This window comes from Ostrinia nubilalis, chromosome 20 (assembly GCF_963855985.1).
Source record: "Ostrinia nubilalis chromosome 20, ilOstNubi1.1, whole genome shotgun sequence".
NCBI classification, from domain to species: domain Eukaryota; kingdom Metazoa; phylum Arthropoda; class Insecta; order Lepidoptera; family Crambidae; genus Ostrinia; species Ostrinia nubilalis.
This window is the reverse complement of record NC_087107.1, coordinates 9,472,999-9,496,578: the sequence shown is the minus strand read 5'-3', so window position 1 is coordinate 9,496,578 and position 23,580 is coordinate 9,472,999. Positions and strand designations below refer to the sequence as shown.

The 23,580-nt window shown below is 38.3% G+C and overlaps 1 protein-coding gene and 1 pseudogene across 1 annotated transcript; one reads left to right on the top strand and one right to left on the bottom strand.

The window, feature by feature from the left end:
- The window catches only part of LOC135081889 (uncharacterized oxidoreductase YxbG-like), a 67,476-nt pseudogene extending 64,167 nt beyond the window's left edge, over positions 1 to 3,309 (bottom strand).
- Positions 3,310 to 13,893: 10,584 nt separating this feature from the next.
- On the top strand, positions 13,894 to 23,555 carry LOC135081612 (UDP-glucosyltransferase 2-like). The gene is made up of 9 exons (XM_063976358.1): positions 13,894 to 13,998; positions 16,875 to 17,027; positions 18,511 to 18,613; positions 18,922 to 19,111; positions 19,822 to 20,016; positions 20,487 to 20,709; positions 21,634 to 21,853; positions 21,972 to 22,191; positions 23,201 to 23,555. Exons 2-9 carry the CDS (start codon positions 16,875 to 16,877, stop codon positions 23,481 to 23,483), a joined length of 1,587 nt encoding a protein of 528 aa, XP_063832428.1. The 5' UTR covers positions 13,894 to 13,998; the 3' UTR covers positions 23,484 to 23,555.
- Positions 23,556 to 23,580: the final 25 nt, after the last annotated feature.

The window sequence follows — 23,580 nt, the reverse complement described above, 5'->3', positions numbered from 1 at the left end:
AAATAGTTATGTTCGCAAAAATAAATTAACGAAAAAGAGCGATTTGCATAACTTTACTTTGGAACGGCAAATTTATTTTAAACAAAAATAAACTTGCCGTTACTATGGAACAATAATACAAAAGTTATCCATACAAAGCTTCTTCCAGCATCGTTATATTTTCTGCTATACTCATTTTCATTACTTTTTATGTGTTTTATTTCAAAATTAATTTAAAAATAATAACCACATTATGAAGAAAAAACAGTAAAAAAATTCTAAATTTACTTTGCATGGATAACTTTTGTATTACTGTTCCATTTTCTTCCCTAAACTTTGAATTTTTGACGAATTTCAACATCTAATTAGGCTACATGTGACATAATATCATTGGAAAGAAGAGAAGCTAGAGATGTTTTTAAGATTATTGGCAATTCACTGTCATCTTTAATTTTTTTAAAAATAGAATTCCAAGTAGTTTTTTTTATCATGGTTCGTACTTTTGTTAAACTTTGGCGGCTCGTAACTAGCTATCCAATCATTATCTGGATCTGAAATTTATTTTACTTGACTTAAGACATATTCGATATTAATTTGAAATAATAAAAAACCTACACTGAAAAGTAGAAAAATAATTACTAATTACCTACTTATTTATTAGGACGAATTAATATTTATGTAGGTATACCATGAGTGATACTTCTGGAATCGGTGCTGGTGCCGCCATAATATAATATTTTCTATTTTTAACTTTCGCGCCTAATCTAAGGTTTTTTTTTTTTTTTTTTCTAATCACATGAATATCGGTGCTTCGCCAGCAAAACACTAAAATCCTTCCTCCTTCCGCATTCTTATCTTCCTTCTCCCTTGCCCGCATACAAGGTGCCCTTGAGCGAGTGCAACATTTTGCGCCCACTGCGTGGACTGGAAGATTCAGTTTGGCTCGGAATGTGACGGGAGGAGCAGCGCCCGCGCCGCGTTCAGTCCCACAGCTCTGGACTGAATTTATTTATCGTTTTATATTGTGTTAATCGCATTTTGGAGATCTCCCGCGAGTGTATTTCGTGGACCACATATAGTGCAGTACATTGGGTGTGTGAAATACCTCATAACTCGATCATCATCTTCGAAGAAGACGTCCACGTAGACGATATCACCTGGACGCCAGCGCCTGGAAAACCCAGCTCATCATACCAAGGATCGTGCCTACAAATATCTCTCGTGAGTCTTTACCTTTCACATTTCCATCCTTCCCATGTGTTTTGCTGGCCCACGTTCACTTTTATTTCTCATTATTTTATGGAGATCAATTGTCATTCAAAGCAAAATAGTACAAACCGCAAAACCAACACCTACAGTCCACTCCAGGAGTTTCGACTCCTAACCGCGGTGTGAAGGGAATAATTTACTTTCATACTAACGGTGGTTCCATCTTGTTTTTGGCCACACCATATTTATGGTCCTTCGAGCCGGATTTGCTTTATCCGCAAAAATCATCTCAAACTTATTATATTTTATTGTTCTCGCGTAACATTTCCGCATTTTTTAACATTCTACGCATTATTTTAACAATATTTTGCCTGGATGACACCATATTTCTTTATTATAAATATTTTTCGCTCATAAGTAAATATTTCGTTCAATACATATTTCAATCGCTCTTCAATCGTGCTCCATCCCGCATTATTTATTATTTACCGCGTTATGAACAGTCACTGCGTACTGTCATAATTAATTCTACGCTCATTTTGCCAAACTCAACGCTCGCTTGGTCTCTAAGTACCTACCTCCGCGCCCAGCTGCACGCTGCAGTTTCGTGGCTCATTCCGCTTCTCATTTACTTTAACCGCGTCCTTATATACATTTATTTAAAATGCCAAAGGCTAAAGAAGATGCCTCAGTCAGTGAGACTGCCAGAGATTCTCTAGCTATGGACATTCAATTGGCATTATCATGTCGCAATAGAATATTTGCTCGCATTCAGCGCACTTTCGACCTTATTTCAAAGGTCAACTCCGGCGCTGAGCCACAGGAAAGTTTTATGTCCGCATGCGTCAACATAGATGCAATTCGCAACGAGTTCAGTGCTGCACTAGACCGTTATAATTCTCTTCTTCTTAAACAAAACGCTAACGCCGTTATCGACGAACAGTCATGGACTAATTTCGAGGATATGTATTGCCGCATTAAATATGTTTATTCTATTTTTTCTAAGTCCTCAATCGAGCCTGCTTCGACTGACAGTGACATTAAAAAACAACAAGTGCGTCTGCCGCCCTTAGAAATCATGTCTTTTGATGGCGACATTCGTAACTGGCCATTGTTCTACGCTAACTTTAAAACTACAATCCACGAAAATAGATCTTTGACAAACGCCGAAAAATTATATTATCTACTGGGCAAACTGTCAGACAAAGCTCAAACCGCATTTTCGGGTATTAATCCAGATGGAAATAATTATAATCTCATTCTTGAGTCGCTCGTTAATAAATACGAAGACAAGCGTTTATTGGCTTCTACATATTTAAATCAGATGTTTAACCACAAATCATTTAGTTCCGCATCTATCGATAATTTCGAATTATTTACTGATAATTTTGTTTCCGCCGCAAATGCCTTAAAAAATCTTAAAATCGATAATCTCACTGATTTCATTCTGTTTCACATTGCTATACAGAAAATAGATTCGGAAACCGCCAGATTATTCGAAATGAGTTCAAAAGACGAAATTCCTAATTTTAATAGTTTAGTCAAGTTCATCAAGGAACAGTCACGCGTTTTACAAAATACTAATAACTTAAATAATTCAACGGCGCGTGTTAATACGTCACAACAATCACAAAAAAGGCAATTTAACTTAAATAAATCTAATAAATGTCCGCAACCGCAATCATACGCTGTTATAAATAAACCCGCAAAGTGTTTATGTGACAATTTCTTTCATGAACATTTGTATAAATGTCCCGCATTCTCTAATATGTCACCGACCGCTCGGTTTAATTACATTAAACAAATAAACGGTTGTATTAATTGTTTGAGTAACAAACATAAGACCAATGTCTGTCAGTCTCAGTCTAGATGTAAAACTTGTCAAAATAAACATCATACTCTTTTACATTTCACTAACCGCGATAACGCTTCTAATTCACCGCAAGTGCCTTGTGGCTTATCAGCCGTCGCTAGAAACCGCTCGGGTTCGATTCCGGCGCAGAGCGCGCCTACGCCGCCCACGCAGCGAGTAGTTGACGCCATCGCGGCGCAGCCGTCCCTTTTACACGCGAGCGCGCTGTCTATGCCGCCATCGCCATCACACGCGCAGCCTTCGTGCATTCATAGTAGGCCGGCCGCGGCGCCGATGGGCGGAAACGTCACTCCGGCCGCTCCTCAATGTAACGCATCCATCGCCGCGTCAAATAAAGTAAACAATCATTCTACTTCTGCGTGTAAGCAGCGATGTATGACGAACTCAACAATATTATTGTCAACTGCGACAGTGGTTGTTCGGGACTCGTTTAATAATGAACACCTCGTTCGCTGCTTATTAGATAGCGGTTCACAAATTAATTTTATCACCGCAGACTGTTGTAAACGATTAAGTTTAAGTAGTCAATTTTCAGATACTCTCTCTGTCAAGGGTATCGGTGGTACGGAAAAATCCGTTAAGGGTTCCGTATATTTTCAATTCGCGTCCCGCTTTAATTCAAACGTTAAATATAACGTAGATTCGTTAATTGTCGATGAGATAACCGACGATCTTCCTACCGTTCCGGTAGATACTTCCGCATTGCCTTATCTAATGGGTTTGCCGCTCGCCGACGAATCGTTTGGCACCCCCGGGCGCATCGACGTGCTGATCGGGGCTTCGCTTTTCCCGCATCTATTGCTACCTCGCGTGGTCAGCAGCAACTCCTCCGCTCCGCCTGCTGTGCAGACCGTCCTGGGCTACGTAATTATGGGCAGTGTGCCCACGTTGCCTGCGCGACGTAATAAAACATCGCTCGCTTGTTGTTCTTATATTCCGCGTCCGTCTGACATAAACTCATTAGAATCGGCTCTAAAACAATTCTGGCAAATTGATGAGGCTCCCGTCACTCGCTCGACAAGTAAATCATTTGACGAGTTGGAGTGCGAGCATTTCTACGCAGCGACCACGGAACGTGATCCTAATACTGGCAGGTACACAGTTGCCTTACCGTTTCACTCTGATGTTTTCTCTTTGGGAAACTCAGTAGATGTCGCGAAAAAACGCTTCTTCTCGCTTGAGAGAAAATTAGAATCCGCGCCTGAATTACGAGCCGCCTATAATGACGTCATTCGCGAGTATATTGAGAAAGGTTATCTATCTCTTGTATCACCCGATATATTCAACGACAGTCTTTCTGACTACGTTATCCCGCATCACGCAGTTGTACGTTTAGATAAATCTACTACTAAACTACGCTCTGTCCTAGACGCTAGCTCTAAGACAAGTTCTGGCCTTTCGCTTAATGACATCCTTCATAGTGGCCCGAATTTACAGGGTGATTTATTTAAAATTCTTTTGAATTTCCGCCTTTTTGAAGTCGCTCTGTCGGCTGATTGTCGTCAAATGTTTTTACAAATTGGCGTAAGAGAAAACGATCGTCGCTATCAACGCATTTTCTATCGTTTCGACATGAACGATCCTTTGGTATTATACCAATTTAACCGCGTTTGCTTTGGACTCAAGTCGAGCCCGTACCACGCTCTCCGCACCGTACAACAGTTGGTTGAGGACGATGGCCATATTTTCCCGCTCGCTCGCGCCGTCGCTTCCGATTCGCTGTATATGGACGATATAGTTTTTAGTGAACTATCTGACTCGCGCGCTATACAAGTCGCTAACGAATTAATCCTACTTTTCAAAGGAGGTCAGTTCGATTTGGTCAAGTGGACGAGCAATTCCCAATCTGTACTAAACAACATTCCTGCATCCCACAGGTTGTCAGAACAACTGGAATTCGATAAGACCGTAGAACAGAGGGTTCTCGGCCTTCGCTGGTGTAAGTCGAACGACTCCTTTGAATTTCTCATCACCGCGCCCCCTGATACGTGTTCAAAACGCGCTATTTTGTCTGTTGTCGCCCGTCTGTGGGATATTATGGGTTTTGTCGCGCCAGTGATTCTTTACGCGAAATTGCTTATAAAAGAGCTGTGGCTGTTGAAGCTCGACTGGGACGATGAGCCCCCGCTTTCTATTATAAATCTTTGGCAATCCTTTCGCTCTGCCTTACCGCTTTTAAATGACTTTAAAATTCCGCGCCATTTAGGTGTGTTTGAAAATTGTATTCTTCGCATAATTGGTTTCTCGGACGCGAGCGAGCGCGCTTACGGCGCCGTCGTTTACGCTCACGTTACTTGCGGTGATCAAGTAACTGTGCAGCTGGTCTGTGCCAAGTCTAAGGTTTCGCCAGTCAAACCCATGACCATTGCTCGGCTAGAGCTTTGCGGTGCAGAGCTTCTGTCGAGATTACTTCGTCGTGTTCATGACACATATGACCCGCGTTATAAGATTACCGGACTTTACGCATTCACCGACTCAAAGGTGACTCTTTGTTGGATTAATTCATCCCCGCACCGCTGGCATACATTTGTGGCCAACCGGGTCGTCCGCATCGTAGACAATGTTCCCGCGGAGCATTTTTACCACGTAGCTGGCACTGAAAATCCCGCGGACTGTCTCTCACGTGGCTTGACGCCCGATAAATTCATTGAGCATCCATTGTGGTTGCACGGACCTGCTTGGGCCCAGCGTGACCCATCTGAATGGCCTATTTTTAAAATATCCGACTTGGGTTCAAATGCCATTCCAGAGGAAAAGGTACACGCATACTCAGTGGTTTCCGACCCTGAAAATTCTCTTATTCTCGAACTTGCAGAACGCACGTCATCGTGGACGAAGTTACTGCATATTATCGTTTTCATGTATCGTTTTATGAAAAGGATACCTCGCCGCTCTAGCGCAGTCACCGCGAGCGATTTAATATTCGCTGAAAATATCTTGTTACGTCACGTTCAGAGAAGACATTTCTCTAAAGACTTAGAGTGTTTAAATGATAACAAATATTGTTCACCCGCTCTTATAAAACTCAGACCATTTCTTGATAATGACCTGATTCGCGTCGGTGGTCGATTAGATCACTCGGCTGAAGTTTACAGTACAAAACACCCTGTGGTGTTACCACGCCGCGACCGCGTAGTTGATCTTCTTATAGATTATTATCACAAAAAATATTTGCACGCCGGTCCCGAACATGTAATGACATTATTACGTCATAAGTATTGGATCTTGTCGGCCAGGCGAATTATCCGCTTCAGAATTTATAAATGCAACGCTTGCCACAAGTGGAAACCGCGACCTCTAAATTCGCCGTTAATGAGCGACCTACCTAAATACAGAGTGACCGCTGCTAGTAAAGCATTCTTACATACAGGCTGTGACTACGCTGGTCCTATGCAATATGTGCCCATCCGCTCAAGGGGTGCGAAGAGCCGCAAGGGCTACTTGTGTATATTTACATGTATGACTACACGCGCAATTCACATTGAATTGGCTACCGATCTTTCTACCGCTTCGTTTATCGCCGCGCTTAAACGTTTTTTGTCTCGCCGCGGACCGGTACAATGTTTGTACTCGGATAATGCTACCAACTTTCGCGGGGCTAATTCTTACTTACGCGATTTATACAATTTTATCAATAAAGATTACCGCCCGCATTTTGAGGAAGAGCTCGCTGAGCATCGCATAAGTTGGCAATTTATTCCACCCGCTTCGCCCCACTTTGGTGGCTGTTGGGAGTCCATGGTCAAAACCGTGAAAACTCATCTTTTTAAAACTATAGGTCAACAACTTCTTTCTTATGAAGAGCTTGTTACTATAATAACTCAGATCGAGTGTTTATTGAATTCTAGACCCCTGACCGTTCTTAGTTCTGACCCTTCAGAACCTGAGGCTCTTACGCCTTCACATTTTTTACACACGTTCCCGCTTTATTCTTTGCCCGCCGCGGAGATAGGTCCTTCCCTTGAGAACCTTATCGAACGACACTCACTTATGGACAAGATGGTCCAGTCGTTTTGGAAGAGGTGGCGAAGTGAGTATCTTCATAGTTTACAAACGCGTCTTAAATGGAATAAACCCGATGGAGACACGATTAGGGAGGGAACAGTAGTAATACTTATTAATGATAACGCGCCTCCACTATCGTGGCCTTTAGGTATTATCGAGAAGTTACATACTTCTAAGGACGGTGTCACACGGGTTGTATCCGTACGCACTTCTAAGGGTACTCTGATTCGACCAGTGGTACGCTTGTGCCCAATTCCTACGCAGTAATTTATAATTTTCTCACGCCATTCCCCTCATTCATTTATTAACCGCTATATTTATTATAATACATTTCTTTAAAGGTGACCCTTTAAGGCCGGGGGGAAATGGTGCCGCCATAATATAATATTTTCTATTTTTAACTTTCGCGCCTAATCTAAGGTTTTTTTTTTTTTTTTTTCTAATCACATGAATATCGGTGCTTCGCCAGCAAAACACTAAAATCCTTCCTCCTTCCGCATTCTTATCTTCCTTCTCCCTTGCCCGCATACAAGGTGCCCTTGAGCGAGTGCAACATTTTGCGCCCACTGCGTGGACTGGAAGATTCAGTTTGGCTCGGAATGTGACGGGAGGAGCAGCGCCCGCGCCGCGTTCAGTCCCACAGCTCTGGACTGAATTTATTTATCGTTTTATATTGTGTTAATCGCATTTTGGAGATCTCCCGCGAGTGTATTTCGTGGACCACATATAGTGCAGTACATTGGGTGTGTGAAATACCTCATAACTCGATCATCATCTTCGAAGAAGACGTCCACGTAGACGATATCACCTGGACGCCAGCGCCTGGAAAACCCAGCTCATCATACCAAGGATCGTGCCTACAAATATCTCTCGTGAGTCTTTACCTTTCACATTTCCATCCTTCCCATGTGTTTTGCTGGCCCACGTTCACTTTTATTTCTCATTATTTTATGGAGATCAATTGTCATTCAAAGCAAAATAGTACAAACCGCAAAACCAACACCTACAGTCCACTCCAGGAGTTTCGACTCCTAACCGCGGTGTGAAGGGAATAATTTACTTTCATACTAACGGTGGTTCCATCTTGTTTTTGGCCACACCAGGTGCCAAGATTATGAAACATGTAAAGTTTGCCTGCACCGACTCCAAAAGTATCAATCATGGTATACCTACATAAATATTAATTCGTCCTAATAAATAAGTAGGTAATTAGTAATTATTTTTCTACTTTTCAGTGTAGGTTTTTTGGAGTCGGTTTTATTTTTTTTTATAAAATTTTACTTATTTCTTGCTTTTTATTTAACTAATTATTACCTTGATGTTACCACTGAAGGTAGGCAGTACATTGAGACCATATTCTTCATGTCTACTGTAAAATAATATTCCCTACAAAATACAGGTTACCATATAGGAAACCTAAAAAGACCTTAAACCGTCAGCCCACCTTAAAAACATGAAAGAATACAACTGTTGGTCTATTTGTAACTATAATATTTAAAGAATTATCCTCCAACTCCTAAGCATTAAGGAGTTGTACCTACCATGACCAGTTCATCATGATGAGATGATGAATATCTGATGTAAACACTTGAATAACTTTAGAAACTATACTTATCTATTTAAAAGAATTATCTTCCAACTCCTAAGCATTAAGGAGTTTTACCTTCTATCATCAGCTCATCAATATGAAATGATGATTTTCAGGAGCAAATACTTCAATAACTTAAGAAAAAGTTTGAAAAACGATATACGTGCCTATAAAATTTGAGGGTTGCCCTCGATTTCCCTAGGATCCCATCATCAGATCCTAACTTGGTGACAATGGGACCACCTCAGAAGTGTACCCTATCGAACAAAAAAAGAATTTTGAAAATCGGTCCACAATTGACGGAGTAATCGGTGAACATACATAGAAAAAAAAAAATACATACAGTCGAACATATAACCTCCTCCTTTTTTGAAGTCGGTTAAAAAGAGATTGAAAACACGCGAGAAAAAAAAAAGCAGTTTTTAGGTCAAATTTCGGAAAAAATTAAATTAAAACAAAAATATAAATTTAAAAAAATAGCCCACTTAGGGTAAAATGGGCGAACTTGTATTCTTAAAATGACCTTACCTATACAAGTATACACCCACGAAGTATGTCTAATCTTCCGCCAAACACCCTGTATTATAATTTAAGTATGATTAAAGTATTCTTGTTAGCACCAGTTGCAAGTGCATTTCAGTAGCACTAATATAAAAAAAAAGTTAGACTCTTGCTGTTTTTACATAGCATAGGTAGGTACGTAATAGGGTAACGCATTTTCTTACATAACTTTTCAATTCCTATCATTGGAGGTCCGAAAATATTTCTCATACAATTTGATACCATAATGATCATTCTTCATAAAAAATTTAAAACCTACATATTTAAAAACATAATCATTGATATTCATAATATCACTAATCATACACTTAGTTTTTACTAATATTTGTTTTCATATATTTTTCTATACTAATGATCGAAACTCATAATCATTCGAATAAATAACTATAACATTCATAAATGTGATGTATCGTAATATATGTTTTCATAAATTTATTACTCATAAGTGTATTTATCCATATTATTGAAAATCATGATGTCTATATTCGTATTAAATCGTATTTTAACATTAAATTAATTTGAAATGGTCCAAACAGGCAATATTTTGTGCCACAAAACTAACGTGACAGAAACGAATCGCTGCAAAACCGACTCCACGTAGTCTTGTCTGTACTACCCCTAGAGTGTAATTTAAAAGCCGGAGGCGCGGAGGGAGGGCAGCCCTCGCCCGCTGTAACGAGGCTCAGGCGCCCGGGCGAGCTGGAGCGGCTGAGGCTGGTCGCCGAGGCGCCGAAGGCGCCGATGGCGATCCAAAAAGCCGAAGCTGCGGAAGCAAGCGTGGGTGCCTGAGCCTCGTTACGCAAGGGCGGAAGGGCTGCACATCCCGCAGCGCCGGAGACGAGGAGATACCAATGCATGCTGCATGCTTGCTTTCATGCTGCATGCTCTGCATGCTTATCTACTCTATTAAATTATATATGATTTTTTTAAAGATACGAGTATGTCTGTTATAAAGTAAATTATTCTGAACAACAAAATTATGAGTTGAAGTATGTTCTTAGTAACAACATTATTAATTTAAGCAATATGATCAATGAATGTTATGAAGAAAAAAGATCTGAAAATAAAAATTATGTATTTTAAATGGTTCTTGGTAGTAACAGTATTGATAAAAAAATTATGATTACTAACTGTTATGAGCTCCGATGGTAGTAATAAAAATGTATGAATAAAAAAAGTATGAAAAATAAAATTATGAAGAGAGATTATTATGAACACAAATCGGTAGTAAGACAATGAATAGGATTTAGAATTTTATGTGAGCCAATATAGAACCACGTAATAGTCATATTAGTATTATTATGATTAGAAACAAGTAAGCTTCTTTGTTATTAACATTTAAATATACAATTCTTTGTATTAAGCATGTAAAAATTTAGTTCGAGTTTTCTTTTTCGTAGTAATTGGCAAGCAGAACGAACGGGATTTACCTATTTATAGCCTGACCAGGAACATAAAAACCCTCGCCATGTTGCGGAAAACTAATGGTACTAATTTCTTTTAATGGCAACAGTAACTGAAAACTTCATTGACATGTCACCTTGCATGTCAGTCTATTGCTGTCAAAGTGTAAACAAACTTTATTTTAAATGTGCGCAATTGGTTTTATGAATTAAATTGCTAAAATATTTTTATAGTCGTGAAAGAAAAGTGGTTCACAATGTGTTAAAGTATTTGTCGAAGAGAAATACTAAGGGTTCGGACAATATTTTCATTGAATAATGTTTCCGACAAAGGTTGTCAAATTGACTGACATGTTTATCGTATAGTACAGTCCACTATGAAAATTAGCTGTGGTTTGTTTCAACTACTTATTTTAAAAAAAATTGTCACTTTCTAAGTGTTGAATTTTATGGGATTGGGAAAGAAGTACCGAGTTTGAAGCGTTCATGAGCAGACATTGCAGTTGAATATTCAAGTTCTGAATTTGATTATTGATGAATAATAAAATAAATTCTACTAGCTCGATAGATGGTTTCATTTGATTTATTTAAATCAGGTTACCTATAATAATATTTTTTCGTTAATTTATGAAAATATCAAATTAGCCCGTAATCCAGAATCCTGATACATAAAGTTAGCCTATTAATTTAACACAGGTACGGCTGTACTCAGTGTTGCACTATCAAATGCAATTGACGCGCCTCTATGCCAGGGTTTTTATGTTCCTGGTCAGGCTATAGTATCCTAATTCCTAAGTGGTTTTCAGTTTTAATACACTTATGATAATATTATCTAAGTACCTACTGTAAAACTGAAGAACATTTATTTTAGTCAAAATTAACAATTAAAATATTCGTTAAAAATAATTTAAATTCGTTTTTTTATGACGATTCATTAGAAAAGAGGCGCTTCATAGGTTCCGCACACAGGCGCTGCCGGCGGTCGGCGCGGCCCTGTTTTCTATGCACAGTCGACATTTCGACAACAGTCACTATTGTAGTAAAATAGCACCTATTGTAATTGCATTGAATAGTGTTTAGCTTGTACTCTCATCGCAATTTGAATTTACAACCTTTATTCATCACTGACGAAGAGAACGTTAAGGATTTCCTTAACGTGTATTTACACACCTTCAATTTACGTCTGCGTAAAAGCGGCTCCTTTCAAAACTTTTTATGTCAGCAAACTTGTTACAAGACCTCAATACCACAAAGTTTCTAATGCACTCATTCCATCAGCAACTGACTATTTACCGGCTTATTTATAGTCGAAATAAATAAAAGCAATAGTGTTTGGCGCCTGAATAATACAGAAGGCAATTTAGAACTGCTACACCTCGCTGCAGATTGCTATAAGCCAAACGGCAGGCGTTTCAAATTGCTTTTTCCTTTTAGTACTTTAGCAAATAGAATATCCGTAGCACCTTAAGGTTTGTCGTAGCGCCAGACGATTTGAATGTAGTCCACTTTTCTCAAAGTTGCAGCGAAAACCATTGAGAGCTCGTTGTTTGTTTGAGTGAGCAGATAGTTGACGGCTCTATCTATTTATCGTGAGAAACGTATTTGAATAGCTTCTCCTTGAAGTATTAACGTTTCTTCTTAGAAATTTTGCTAAACTAGGGAACTATTACAATTTCTGAAAGGAATTTAGTAAACTAAGATGTCCCGGTGAAAGAAACTTAGCGCTCTCAATAATTAGGTCGGTAGTAGGCTTTCAAAAATTACAATGTCTGTCAATTCTGTCATACTTTAAACAGCAAATTAATAAATCTCCGTACCTACTTAATAACCTTCTGTTTCCAGTAGTAAAATTATTAAATCACTTGGCAAAGGTATTGTCAGAGGAAATACAATAATTTATTAAACATTATAGATTTTTTTTAAATGTGAAAGTTTTAACTTTTTCTGGGGGGCAGAAAAGTTCTCGAGTGGCGACCACGAGCCGGAAGACCTAGTGTTGGCAGGCCTCCTACTAGGTAGACCGACGAATATGGTAAAAGTCGCGGGAGGTGCCTGGATGCGGGCGGCGCAGGACCGGTCTTTGTGGAAAACCTTAAGGGAGCCCTTTGTTCAGCAGTGGTCGTCTTTCGGCTGAAACGAACGATAGTTTAAACATTTTTACAGGTAAAGTACATGAGTAATGTGCGGAATTATGACAGCTAAACAGGAAACTGAGGGACTTTACCTACAAAATGTAAAGAGACTGCGATAAGTTGACGCACCTTTTAACTTGCACCTTTAGGGCTGCCACTGCCATAGAATCTCTATAAATGTAAAGGCGCAAGTTTTAAAATAAGATGAAGCATGTAGATAATAAAGAACGACTTAAATACTGTTACTTGTAGTAAATAAATACTTTTGTACATTTATTACAATTTTAAATCTAGTATTGTTTTTCGATGTACAACTTAATTATGTTTGAGATTTTTCACTTGAATTTTAAGTACCCTATGACCACCTAACTTGCAGCTTTTAATAAGCTTGACACGTAAAAAGATAACCAAGTAACGTCGACATAGTAGGTAAAAAAACACAAAACTAATTACTTCTAATGTCCACTCCAATCGATCAAGACACATTATTGTAATGGACAACCCTAATCAACATTGCTATAAAGCTGGCATTCCACTTAAATTATAGCTTTTAGTCGTGCGAGTTAATAAAACTTTTTACGTGCTCTAGATGTGAGGCTAGTATAATTATATGAGCTAAGAGAGTTATAGCTGTAGGATACATGAGTAATGCTAGTGAGTGTTATAGCTAAGGACTTACGAAAGTGCTAGTAGCTAGTTACATAAGTATAATAAAATGTTATTGCGAGAGACGGTCCAGCGTGGGGAGAGGAGGCAAAATCCTCCATTTGTCTCTGGTAAATAATAGACAGTTCTAGCGTTTGTGTTCTGACAGTGGTGACTAAATGACCTGATGATGTACTTTAATAGCTTTGATGGAAATAGACACGTGGTTCCATACCTTATCTTTAAGAAAGTCATAAATACTCATAAAACTCATTTATTTTTGCAAGTAGGTTTTTAAAAAGCACTTTTACACGTCCCAGTATTAACCCTACCACTGCTCGGGACAATAAATGAACCAATGCTGAGAAGAAGCAGCGCAAGAAACTCAGTCACTATTGACAGCCTCTATTTCAAGGGTTTGCTCATCGCTTAGCTCCCTCGCTCATCTTAAGTGGAAGCACAGCCTTACGCGAGCTAAAAATAAGCTAGCGCGAGCTCTACCAATTATTTTATTTTGTTTGTCAGTTATACTGTGACCACGTGTGGAGGAGCTTGTGTGTGATGTGATAATACTGTGGAATACGGAAACTTACAAAAAACAGTGTAAGTTCGTTTATTTTTTCAACAATTATTAGGTTGCCAGGTTTTGGGTAGAGACCCTGTTTATAGTGACTATAGATAGGTAGTTCAACTGAGTTATAAATCATACAAGTTAGCTTTTAATAATCTGTTTTAGTTTACCATAAAGCTTTTTGTTGTAACTTAAGTTATAAAACTAATTCAAATTAGTTTTTCTGATACCTCGAGTATGAGAATCTGATGACCGAGGCCATTCTAATGAAGCGACTCTACGTATAAACTCAAGTCGGATTCATTCATAGATCAAGTCGGATTGGTTAGATTTTATTATTTAGACAAACCACAACAAGCTGGACTTATAAAAGAGTTTGAATCAAGTTTATAGCACTATTTTTAACAGGTGGTAACCTGTCATAGGTTATTATTTACCTGTGATTCAGTAACATTAGTTAAAGTACTATTATTCTTGTTATTATTATTAAAAGTTACACCCTAGTTGAACTCTGGCGTATAAAGTTGTCTTGTCATTTAGTATGGAAATGTCATTTAAATCCAAGGTTCATTCTAGGTGTACCTTTTAATAATATGAGGGGTAGTAAGTACTATTAGTACGAGTGACAGACCAAAATTTATGCGTACGAAATCGCGGGCACAGCTAGTATTATAATTTATGTACCATGACATCACTTAAAGGCTATCTAGGTACTTGCGATTGATGATAAGAAAATTCGTAAGATGGTCACGTAAAAGATACTTCCTTGTTAAATATGAAATAGCATTTCTCAAGTGTGTATATTCTTGATAGTCCATCATATCACAAGCACTCACAAGTGATAATTGAATGGGTAAATAAATACGCTAACCGAAGGTCATCGTAACAATACATACTATAGTATACTCTTAGTATCACGTTTAATACAATCAACAGTGGCGTGCGGTGCATTACAAGTAATTAGGCACTAGATTTAGAGTGTTATCGTGATGTACCGTTGTCCATACGAATATTAATTACATAGTTAGGTACTTAACTTGCATACTAGGGTGGTCCTTATTCCTACGAAAAAAAAATTTTTTCTTATATTTTGCGGGGCACCACGTAATTTGAATATATACCATATGAAAGTCTTTCATTATTTTTTTTTTAATTTTTAAAAGACATTTAGGGGTCGCTACCAAGGTTTGAATTTTAAGTAAAAACAAAATCTGTATTTGTTAGATTCATTTATTTTTAAAGCCAAAGCCAAATAAAAATATTACAAAATTATTGTTGTTGCTATGAACTAAGATATTATGTACAATGTACATATTTGAATCAATTATTTTTAAGATATAGGTAAGAGTTGACTTGTTAGTATCTCGACGCGTCGGTACCATGGTCGGTACAGAAGAGGGGTTGAGGGGAGAAGGGGACAAGAAGCGATTGTCTATTCTATCTATGCGATGTTCATTTGCACGTAAAATGTGATATAAACACTTAAATAAAACATTTATGAAACCATGATTTAAGATCTTCAAAGCTTTGGTAAATATTTTGACAGCTGGTAGCGACCTCTAAATCTTAACCAAAAAAAAAACAAAAAAAGCTAATTTCATATTTAGAGGTATATAATCGAATGAGAAAGTGCCCCGGGGATAATTCAAAAGTCGAAAAATAAGGACCACCCTATTGCATACAATACATTAAGTTCCTGTAATAATCTCATTTTTTTTAAACTAAACAACATCAAAGGTAGCGGAGTTTCTCTCTCTTTGTATGTCTTTTTTGATCTCTGTCCGAAGCAAGTTTTCAAAATTAATTCTGAATATTTGTTAATTTCAGTAATTCCCTCGTTCTCATTAAATATCGGTGAATAATCTAAATTAAGAACGTTTCATTAAAAAGCTTCATAAATAGGGCGGTTGCTATTGGCCATAAAATATGACCTTTTGTTGGCCATAACCTTTAAAAGTTCAATTCGGGCCATTGGCCCATTTGACGTCTTATCTAAGAACTATCATTAAGAGCGGACAAATATCTTTAAATATGAATTCTATTGCTTCCCTTTTTGGTTAGATCTTGATAGGATAGCACGAATACGTACTTATAAAAAGTCAAATAAAGTCAAATAAGTCATTAATATCACAACTGGGTATATGACACTATCTACATCATTGGTTCCCAAAGTGGGGGGCGCCCCTCAGCAGGGGGGGTGCAAAGACCTTTAAAGCCCATCTGTGTACCTACTTAAGTATAAAAAAAACTGCGACCGCTGCCTGAGAAAATGCATTCCAGACTGCTCGATGCGACCAATATAAATAATCTTGACTGGAGGAATTTTTTGTATGGTCGTCTCATATAAGTTTGGGAACCAATGATCTACACAAATATCCAAAGCAAAATATTTGTAGAAGAACAGATATTGGAAACCGCATGATAAGGCAGTAAATTAGAAGCCGATTTAGTCCAATATCTGAAATCCTACTAATATTTATGGATGTACTAGCTTTTGCCCGCGGCTTCACCTGTGTGAAATTTAGTTTGTCACAGATCGTCATAAATTGAAGCCTATATGTTATTCTAGGTTATAAAAAATAATACTGTAAAATTTCATCAAAATCCGTTCAGAAGTTTTTGCGTGAAAGAGTAACAAACATCCATTCAGACATCCAAACTTTCGCATTTATAATATTAGCAGGATGTATTACTCTTTCAAACAAAAACTACTCAGCGGATTTCGATGAAGCTTTACAGCATCATTGTTTATACGCCAGATAGGTAATAATTTATAACAATCTGTGACAAACTGAATTTTACGCGGGCAAAGCCGTGGGCAAAAGCTGCAGACAAAATTACATTAAACTGCTTAATCTGATGTCTATTATGTCTTAAATTCATATTATTTTATCCTTTTCTGTTTCAGATGCTGCCAAAGAAGTACACATGGCTGATTCTTCTCTCTATTTTGTCCTTCAACGAGGCTCTCCGGGTCCTAGTATGGTTTCCCTTGTTCTCCAAGAGCCATAACATTCTAGGCAGAGGAGTAGTCAACCATCTTTTGAAAGCTGGCCATGAGGTAAATATTTCGGAAACTCCACCCCTAAGGGGGTAAAAAGGGGTCCACGCGTACGAAGTCGCGGGCGGCCGCTAGTTGATAAATACAAGATGGAAGCAAGTTCAACGTCCTGTAGGTTACTTGCCTTTTTGTAGAAATTAGCGTACGGACTACGTTCGGCATTTCAAGGCAAGCAACTTGTAAGACCCGGTTTTTTTTTATGCACACAATCGCACCTGATGTTAAGTGGGATGCAGTCTAGGATGATACATATCTGCCCTGTAAGTGCCTATTCATCCTTGTCTTGAAAAGGCCCATATTATAATCTTCGGGAAATACAGCAGCAGACAACGAATTCCAGTCCCTAGCTGTTCGCATTATAAAAGAGTCATCGAAACGATTAGTGCGAGCTGGTGGAATTTCCACCACAATGGAGAGGAGAGAAGATGTGTTTGATTAACTAATCAGCTCTCATTCTTCCATTTCAAGTACTTAATTATAGGTCTAGCACAGTGCCTGAGGTATGAGATCGGCACGTTAGGGCTGACATTGACATATTATGACGTGACACTAAATACAAATCTGAAGCAAATTTGAAGTCTCTCTGACGTCAGTCATCCCAAAACCCTCCTGTGCGTCTCCCGTACCTCAGGCACGCACTGACTTAGTTAAACAATAGACCTATAGTATAATTTTACAGACCGTCCAATCTTGCCCCTAAGGAGCCTTTCCATGTCTCATGTTTTTAGCTTATTATGAGTCGTCAATGACTTATGTTACGACTATTGTTATCAGTACTTTACCTGTTGTACCTACATGAAACAGGAAAAGTAGTCATGTTCATCTTACAAATAACTACATGAAACTGTCCTTTGTAGGTAATAAATAATTGTTAACATCAGCTGTACCTACCTGTTTCTTTCATTAAACCACCGTCCGAGAATAAATAAATAAATAATAATAATATTTCTTTATTGCACAAAACTTTTACAATGTTAGTAACACAATAAAAATATAAATATAAATAGTGCATTGCTGAAGGAGACACAGAGTAAATATACAGAGGTTTATAAATGAGAGAGATCAATAATAAAATCATACAAATCATGATTGCCTAGTGGAGTATAGGACCTCTGATGTACAAACTAAAATATAATTTATAAATTAGTCTAATATTGTCCGCTCATTTTCCTCAATCAGGGTGTTTCTAATCATCATCATCATTTCAGCCATAGGACGTCCACTGCTGAACATAGGCCTCCCCCAATGATTTCCACAATGGCCGGTTGGTGGCGGTCGGCATCCAGCGCCTTCTATTCCTGCTACCTTTATGAGGTTGTCGGTCCACTTTGTGGGTGGACGTCCTACCATGCGCTTTTCGCTGTGTTTCTATCTAATATTGTGCGGATTCCATCACGGATGCGGGATTGCCCCGCATCCCTGCAAACACTTTGCGACATAATTGACGTATTCATGACTCATTTGAAACATTTTACCTTTACAGGTCGTCCACGTCACAAGTATGCCTCAAAAAACTCCTGTACCCAACCTAACTGAGATTGATCTGTCATCAATTGAAGAAGCCTTCAAGCAGGATAAGGAAAGCAGTAAGTTACAGATGTAATTTATTTAGACTAGGCGCAGACCACCGATTTTTAGTTGGCCGATAGTTTGCCCGATTTTAAATTGTATGAAGAATCGGCCAAATCAAATCGCGTGATGTGCGCACTTCCATATATGCCCATACTGATCAACTGCCCGACTAAACTATCGGCCGACCTAAAACTTAGACCTACTTTATGCTTTAATATAAACGCGAAAGTTTGTCAAGATGGTTTGAATTTTGATGAATGCATAATGCATATTTAGTCTGAAATATTACATTTTAGTTTTAATTTTAAGTTCTCATTCACAGACGAACATTTCAAACTGAAGAATCTAGTCGGTCAGAAGAACTTTGGAGATTCCATCTTCTTTCTGTACCTGTCCTATGAGATCAATAAGGTTTCGCTGGAGCACGAAGCAGTGCAGACGTTCTTGGCAGATCCGAAGCAGAAGTTTGACGCCGTCATTTTGGAATGGTTCTTCTCTGATTTCATTGCTGGGTGAGCATCTTAATTTTTATCTCACTCATGAAAGAAACTGTGAACCTTTATCATCATTTCCATGGCCTAGCTCACGCTAGGTAAACTCACGTTTACATCAAACGCGCTCACAAAAAAATGACATTCAATGTTTGACGGATTGTACAGCGCCCCTAGCGGAAACGTTCAAAAACTAAAATGTTCATATATTTTTTTACGCTCACTAGTGAGGACGTTTGATATAAACTCACACTCAGCCCACTGAAGATAGGACTCCCCAATGATTTCCATGACCGGCTAGTAGCGGCCTGCATCCAAGCGCCTTCCTGCTAACTTTAAGAGGTCGTCGGTCCACCTTGTGGGTAGACTGTAAACTAGCGTCTGGGTAACCTTAGTTATTGAGTTTCACGAGGTATGAGGTACGGGGTTCTATCACAATGAACATCTCGAATACATAAAATGTGTACAGTGTCAGTATATTAATTTATACTTTCTCACTGTTTTATTAGCCTGTATTTAGAATAATTTACATTTTAATCAATTTTATAAGCAGTTGTTCTGCAGGTAGCAATAATGTGGTTATTAAAAATTAACCGGTCTAAATTCTGTGAAATCCATCGAGCGAGATGCTTCTTTCAGTGGAAAATGTTGTCAAATTGTCAATCGTCATTCGTTTACCATAATTTAAAATGGTCTTTGTTATTTGACTTTAAATCGTCTTGGATTTTCAGGATAGCACCCCTCTTCAACGCCCCGTTGATTTGGATGGGGTCAACCGAAGCCCACTGGCAAGTCCTGAAGCTGGTGGATGAGATCCCGAACCCGGCGTATAGTGTAGACCTGTTCTCTGTGAAGAGACCGCCTCTTACCTTCTGGGAGAGAATGGTGGAGCTGTGGACATTGGCGAAGAGATATGTAATCATTAAGTAAGTTATCTAAAAATTACATAGATTTTTCATTTCATCACATAAAATTGAGTTCCATTTACTCAATTTTATGTGATAAAAAAATCAAAATACAAGATTTCTAGAAAGGACTCTAAAGAGTCTAAGGCTGAGTTATATCATCTAACTTTTGACGTTTGTTAAAGTTAAAGTAAGATGGTACAACCCAGCCTAAGTGATAAAATAAAGATTTATAAAAGGACTTTATAGAGTCCAAGTAGACAACGAGATTAAGTAAACATACTTGTGTCATTAGTATTACTTTTTCAAACCAAGTTTAACATCGAAAAATAAATCATACTTATTTACGTGCTGTATCTACCTTGCCTTTACAATACAATATCCTCCTGAAAAGGCAAAAGGATAATAATATTAGAAAGATTTTTTTCACCTGAAAGAGGATAAGTATTTCCTAACACAAATTTTCATAACTTATACATATAATGTTTCAGTGGTGTGGTTGTACCCTTCGAGAAGCGACTCTACAACACAATATTCCCTGAACTCGCAGCCAAGAGAGGAGTCACCACGCCTGGATACGATGACGCAGTGTACAACGCTTCCTTAATGTATTTGTACTCCCATCCATCCATCGGGACCCCCTTCAGGCTGCCCCAAAACGCCAAATATGTGGGAGGGTACCATGTGGACACCGAAGTTAAGGCTTTGCCTAAGGTGATCATGAGAGTTCTAACCCTAGGTTGCACCAGTTAACTTTAACTAACAAACGTCAAAAGTCTGTCAAACTCCTTCCACTCTCAAATAACACCGGTTAGTTACGGTTAAATAAGTTTCCTTAGCCTAGAACCCGTAAAAATCAACAATATTAAGCTTGCTATTGAATTCAAGAATAACTAACCTTATTGTGTATGTAATATGAGAGAGAATGTCGATTGATTGCAATAAGTTTTCGATCTTCGTTCAGTAGAACTTTTTCGATCGTTTGCTATTTAATTTACTGTATTGACTATGACGAACTATGTAGTAGCTGCAATAGAAATACCTGAGATAATAAAATTGGTCAGGTTGGACTTTTTGTATTACGTTTTTATTGACTAAATCTGCTCCGCAGATTCAATTATAGTGAACAAAAACATACTTTTCTGATGATATCATCTTACAATCATTACACCACAGATCCACACGGAATACTCAACAAACTACTTAAATGCTATGTATCCTGATTATAGTTTTTTGTGAGGGCCACATCCAGGTAGAAACAATTTATCTCAGGCATGACCAAATTGTAGTCTGATTTAATAAAATATTTTGAATTGAATAAGGATGTGCATTGTGCAGTCATAGTTCGTGAGTCGTGACACCCAAAGTAGTCAAAAAGTTTGCAGCAGCCCCCCTAGACAAAACGCACTTTTTGATCGAATCGAAAATCGAATCCGTCAAAACTCCATACAAAAAAGGGGCTTTTCGACCACTTTTCGACTGGTTTGCGATTATAATTTGCACTTTGTCTAAACCCACAGGTCTTTTTGTGCTGTCAACTTTTTGACAACTTTAGGTGTCACGAACTATTTGAGGCTGACTGTACCAAAACCTTTTAAATAGCCCCCAAGTTTATGATTTTAATATTTTAATTTGCAGGATCTCCAAAAGATAATGGACGAAGCCAAAGACGGAGTGATATATTTCAGCATGGGGTCCAATTTGAAGAGCGTCGACATGACGGAAAATATGAGAAATTCGCTTCTAAAGATGTTCTCCAAATTAAAACAAAAAGTCATTTGGAAGTTTGAAGAAGATCTCCAGAATGTTCCCGCGAATATTCATTTAGTCAAGTGGGCGCCACAACAGAGCATTCTGGGTAAGTAGCTTATAAATAAAAACTATATCGTAATATTCCTTATTAAAAAAATGAGCATAATTGAATTAATACCTTATAAGTGTATACCTTATAATAAAGATTTTTCCTTATTCACCAGCACACCCAAATCTGAAAATGTTCATCACCCACGGCGGACAGCTCTCTACAACAGAAGCCATCCACTTCGGAGTCCCAGTAGTGGGCATTCCAGTCTTCGGAGACCAGTACGTCAACACGAAGTCAGCAGTGGACAAGGGATTCTGCATCTCTGTCACACTGGCCGAAGATATGGCTGACGATATCTATGCCGCTGTTCAAGAGATTCTGCGGAACCCTGCGTAAGTAGTCAGAATGCTTTCATCATCATCATCATTTCAGCCACAGGACGTCCACTGCTAAACATAGGCCTCTCCCAATGACTTCTATATTGACCGGTGGGTAGCGACCTGCATCCAGCGCCTTACTGCTTACGAGGCTGTAGGTGAAAATATTTTACCTTAACTCTATAAACATTATGGTGCATGAAAATAAGCCTTAGCCTTTTAAACTTAAGATATGGGCCCCGCGAATTGTATCTTCAATTTTTTTTTTCGAAAACACTACGATTAAAAATAATAACAATAAAGTTATATTGTTATTAGAGCTTATTAACATTTTTTGGCAACTGCAAAATCACCCTGTATCAGTGGTTTAAGTGTAAAAAACGTACAGAAAACACTTCTTGCAAAATTCGATCCAATCCTAATCCTATACGGCAATCCATGTGCCAGGCACAACATAACCGGCTTTGTGGTAACCGATCCAGACTGGCAACGAGCCAATGCTTGTGGTTGTGGCTTCCATACCTGCAAGTGGCAAATGTTTGTTCTAAGCACTACCATTGCTACACCGCAAAGGGATTTAAGACAATAATTTAATCCTTATAATTATGTGGAAGTGGGTGTTATACTTTTCTTTTTATTCTAAGCTACTTTTAACTGACACAGTAATTCCAAACAAAGTCTCTAACTCTATTCCAAAACTTTTTAATGGGAATATTTAACGGAATATAAGTAAACCTACCCGATTAAACTTTAATGACTAACTACTACTACAACCACAACTCACTCACTACGCTGACATTTGGCACCGATAAGGTTCGAATCTACAAGTGCAGCCGTAATTATCTACAAAAAAAGACGAAGCGAAACGATTAAATAGAAAAATTTGTCAAGAGGTCTCGTATTGTCTATCTTCTTCGTCTTGTTTTCGTCTAGGCAAGCAGGAACAGTAGTCCCTGCTGACTACTCCATCCGCACACTATGCCATCAAACACTGTTGACAACCTTTTCATTTTCTTACCCTCAGCTACAAAACCAAGGCCAAGGAATTGTCGGCGATCTTCCACGACCGCCCCATGAAGCCTGGTGAAGAACTGGTCTACTGGCTAGAGTATGTGGTCAGGACCCATGGAGCCAAGCACCTGCGGTCTCCAGCAGTCAACGTGCCGATGTACCAGAAGTTGTTCTTGGATCTACTACTGGTTGTGGGGATAGGGTGTTATGTATTGTGCAAAATTAAACAGAAAGTGTTTGGCAAAAGAAAAGCAGATAAGCCTGTTAAGAGTGGGAAGAAGACTAAAACCAATTAGATTATGATTTCATGTGTCATTTAGTTAATTTAAGCTTATTGATGTAAGTAATAAAAATTTTTTACAAACCTTTTCTTGTTCTTTGATCACTATGTTT

Excerpts from the sequence above, each read along its gene's own strand:
- LOC135081612 (XM_063976358.1), top strand. The coding sequence starts at position 16,875 with ATGCTGCCAAAGAAGTACACATGGCTGATTCTTCTCTCTATTTTGTCC. Across the intron at positions 18,614-18,921 it reads CAAGCAGGATAAGGAAAGCA|ACGAACATTTCAAACTGAAG; the intron begins GTAAGTTACAGA and ends TCTCATTCACAG. Across the intron at positions 22,192-23,200 it reads GAGATTCTGCGGAACCCTGC|CTACAAAACCAAGGCCAAGG; the intron begins GTAAGTAGTCAG and ends TCTTACCCTCAG.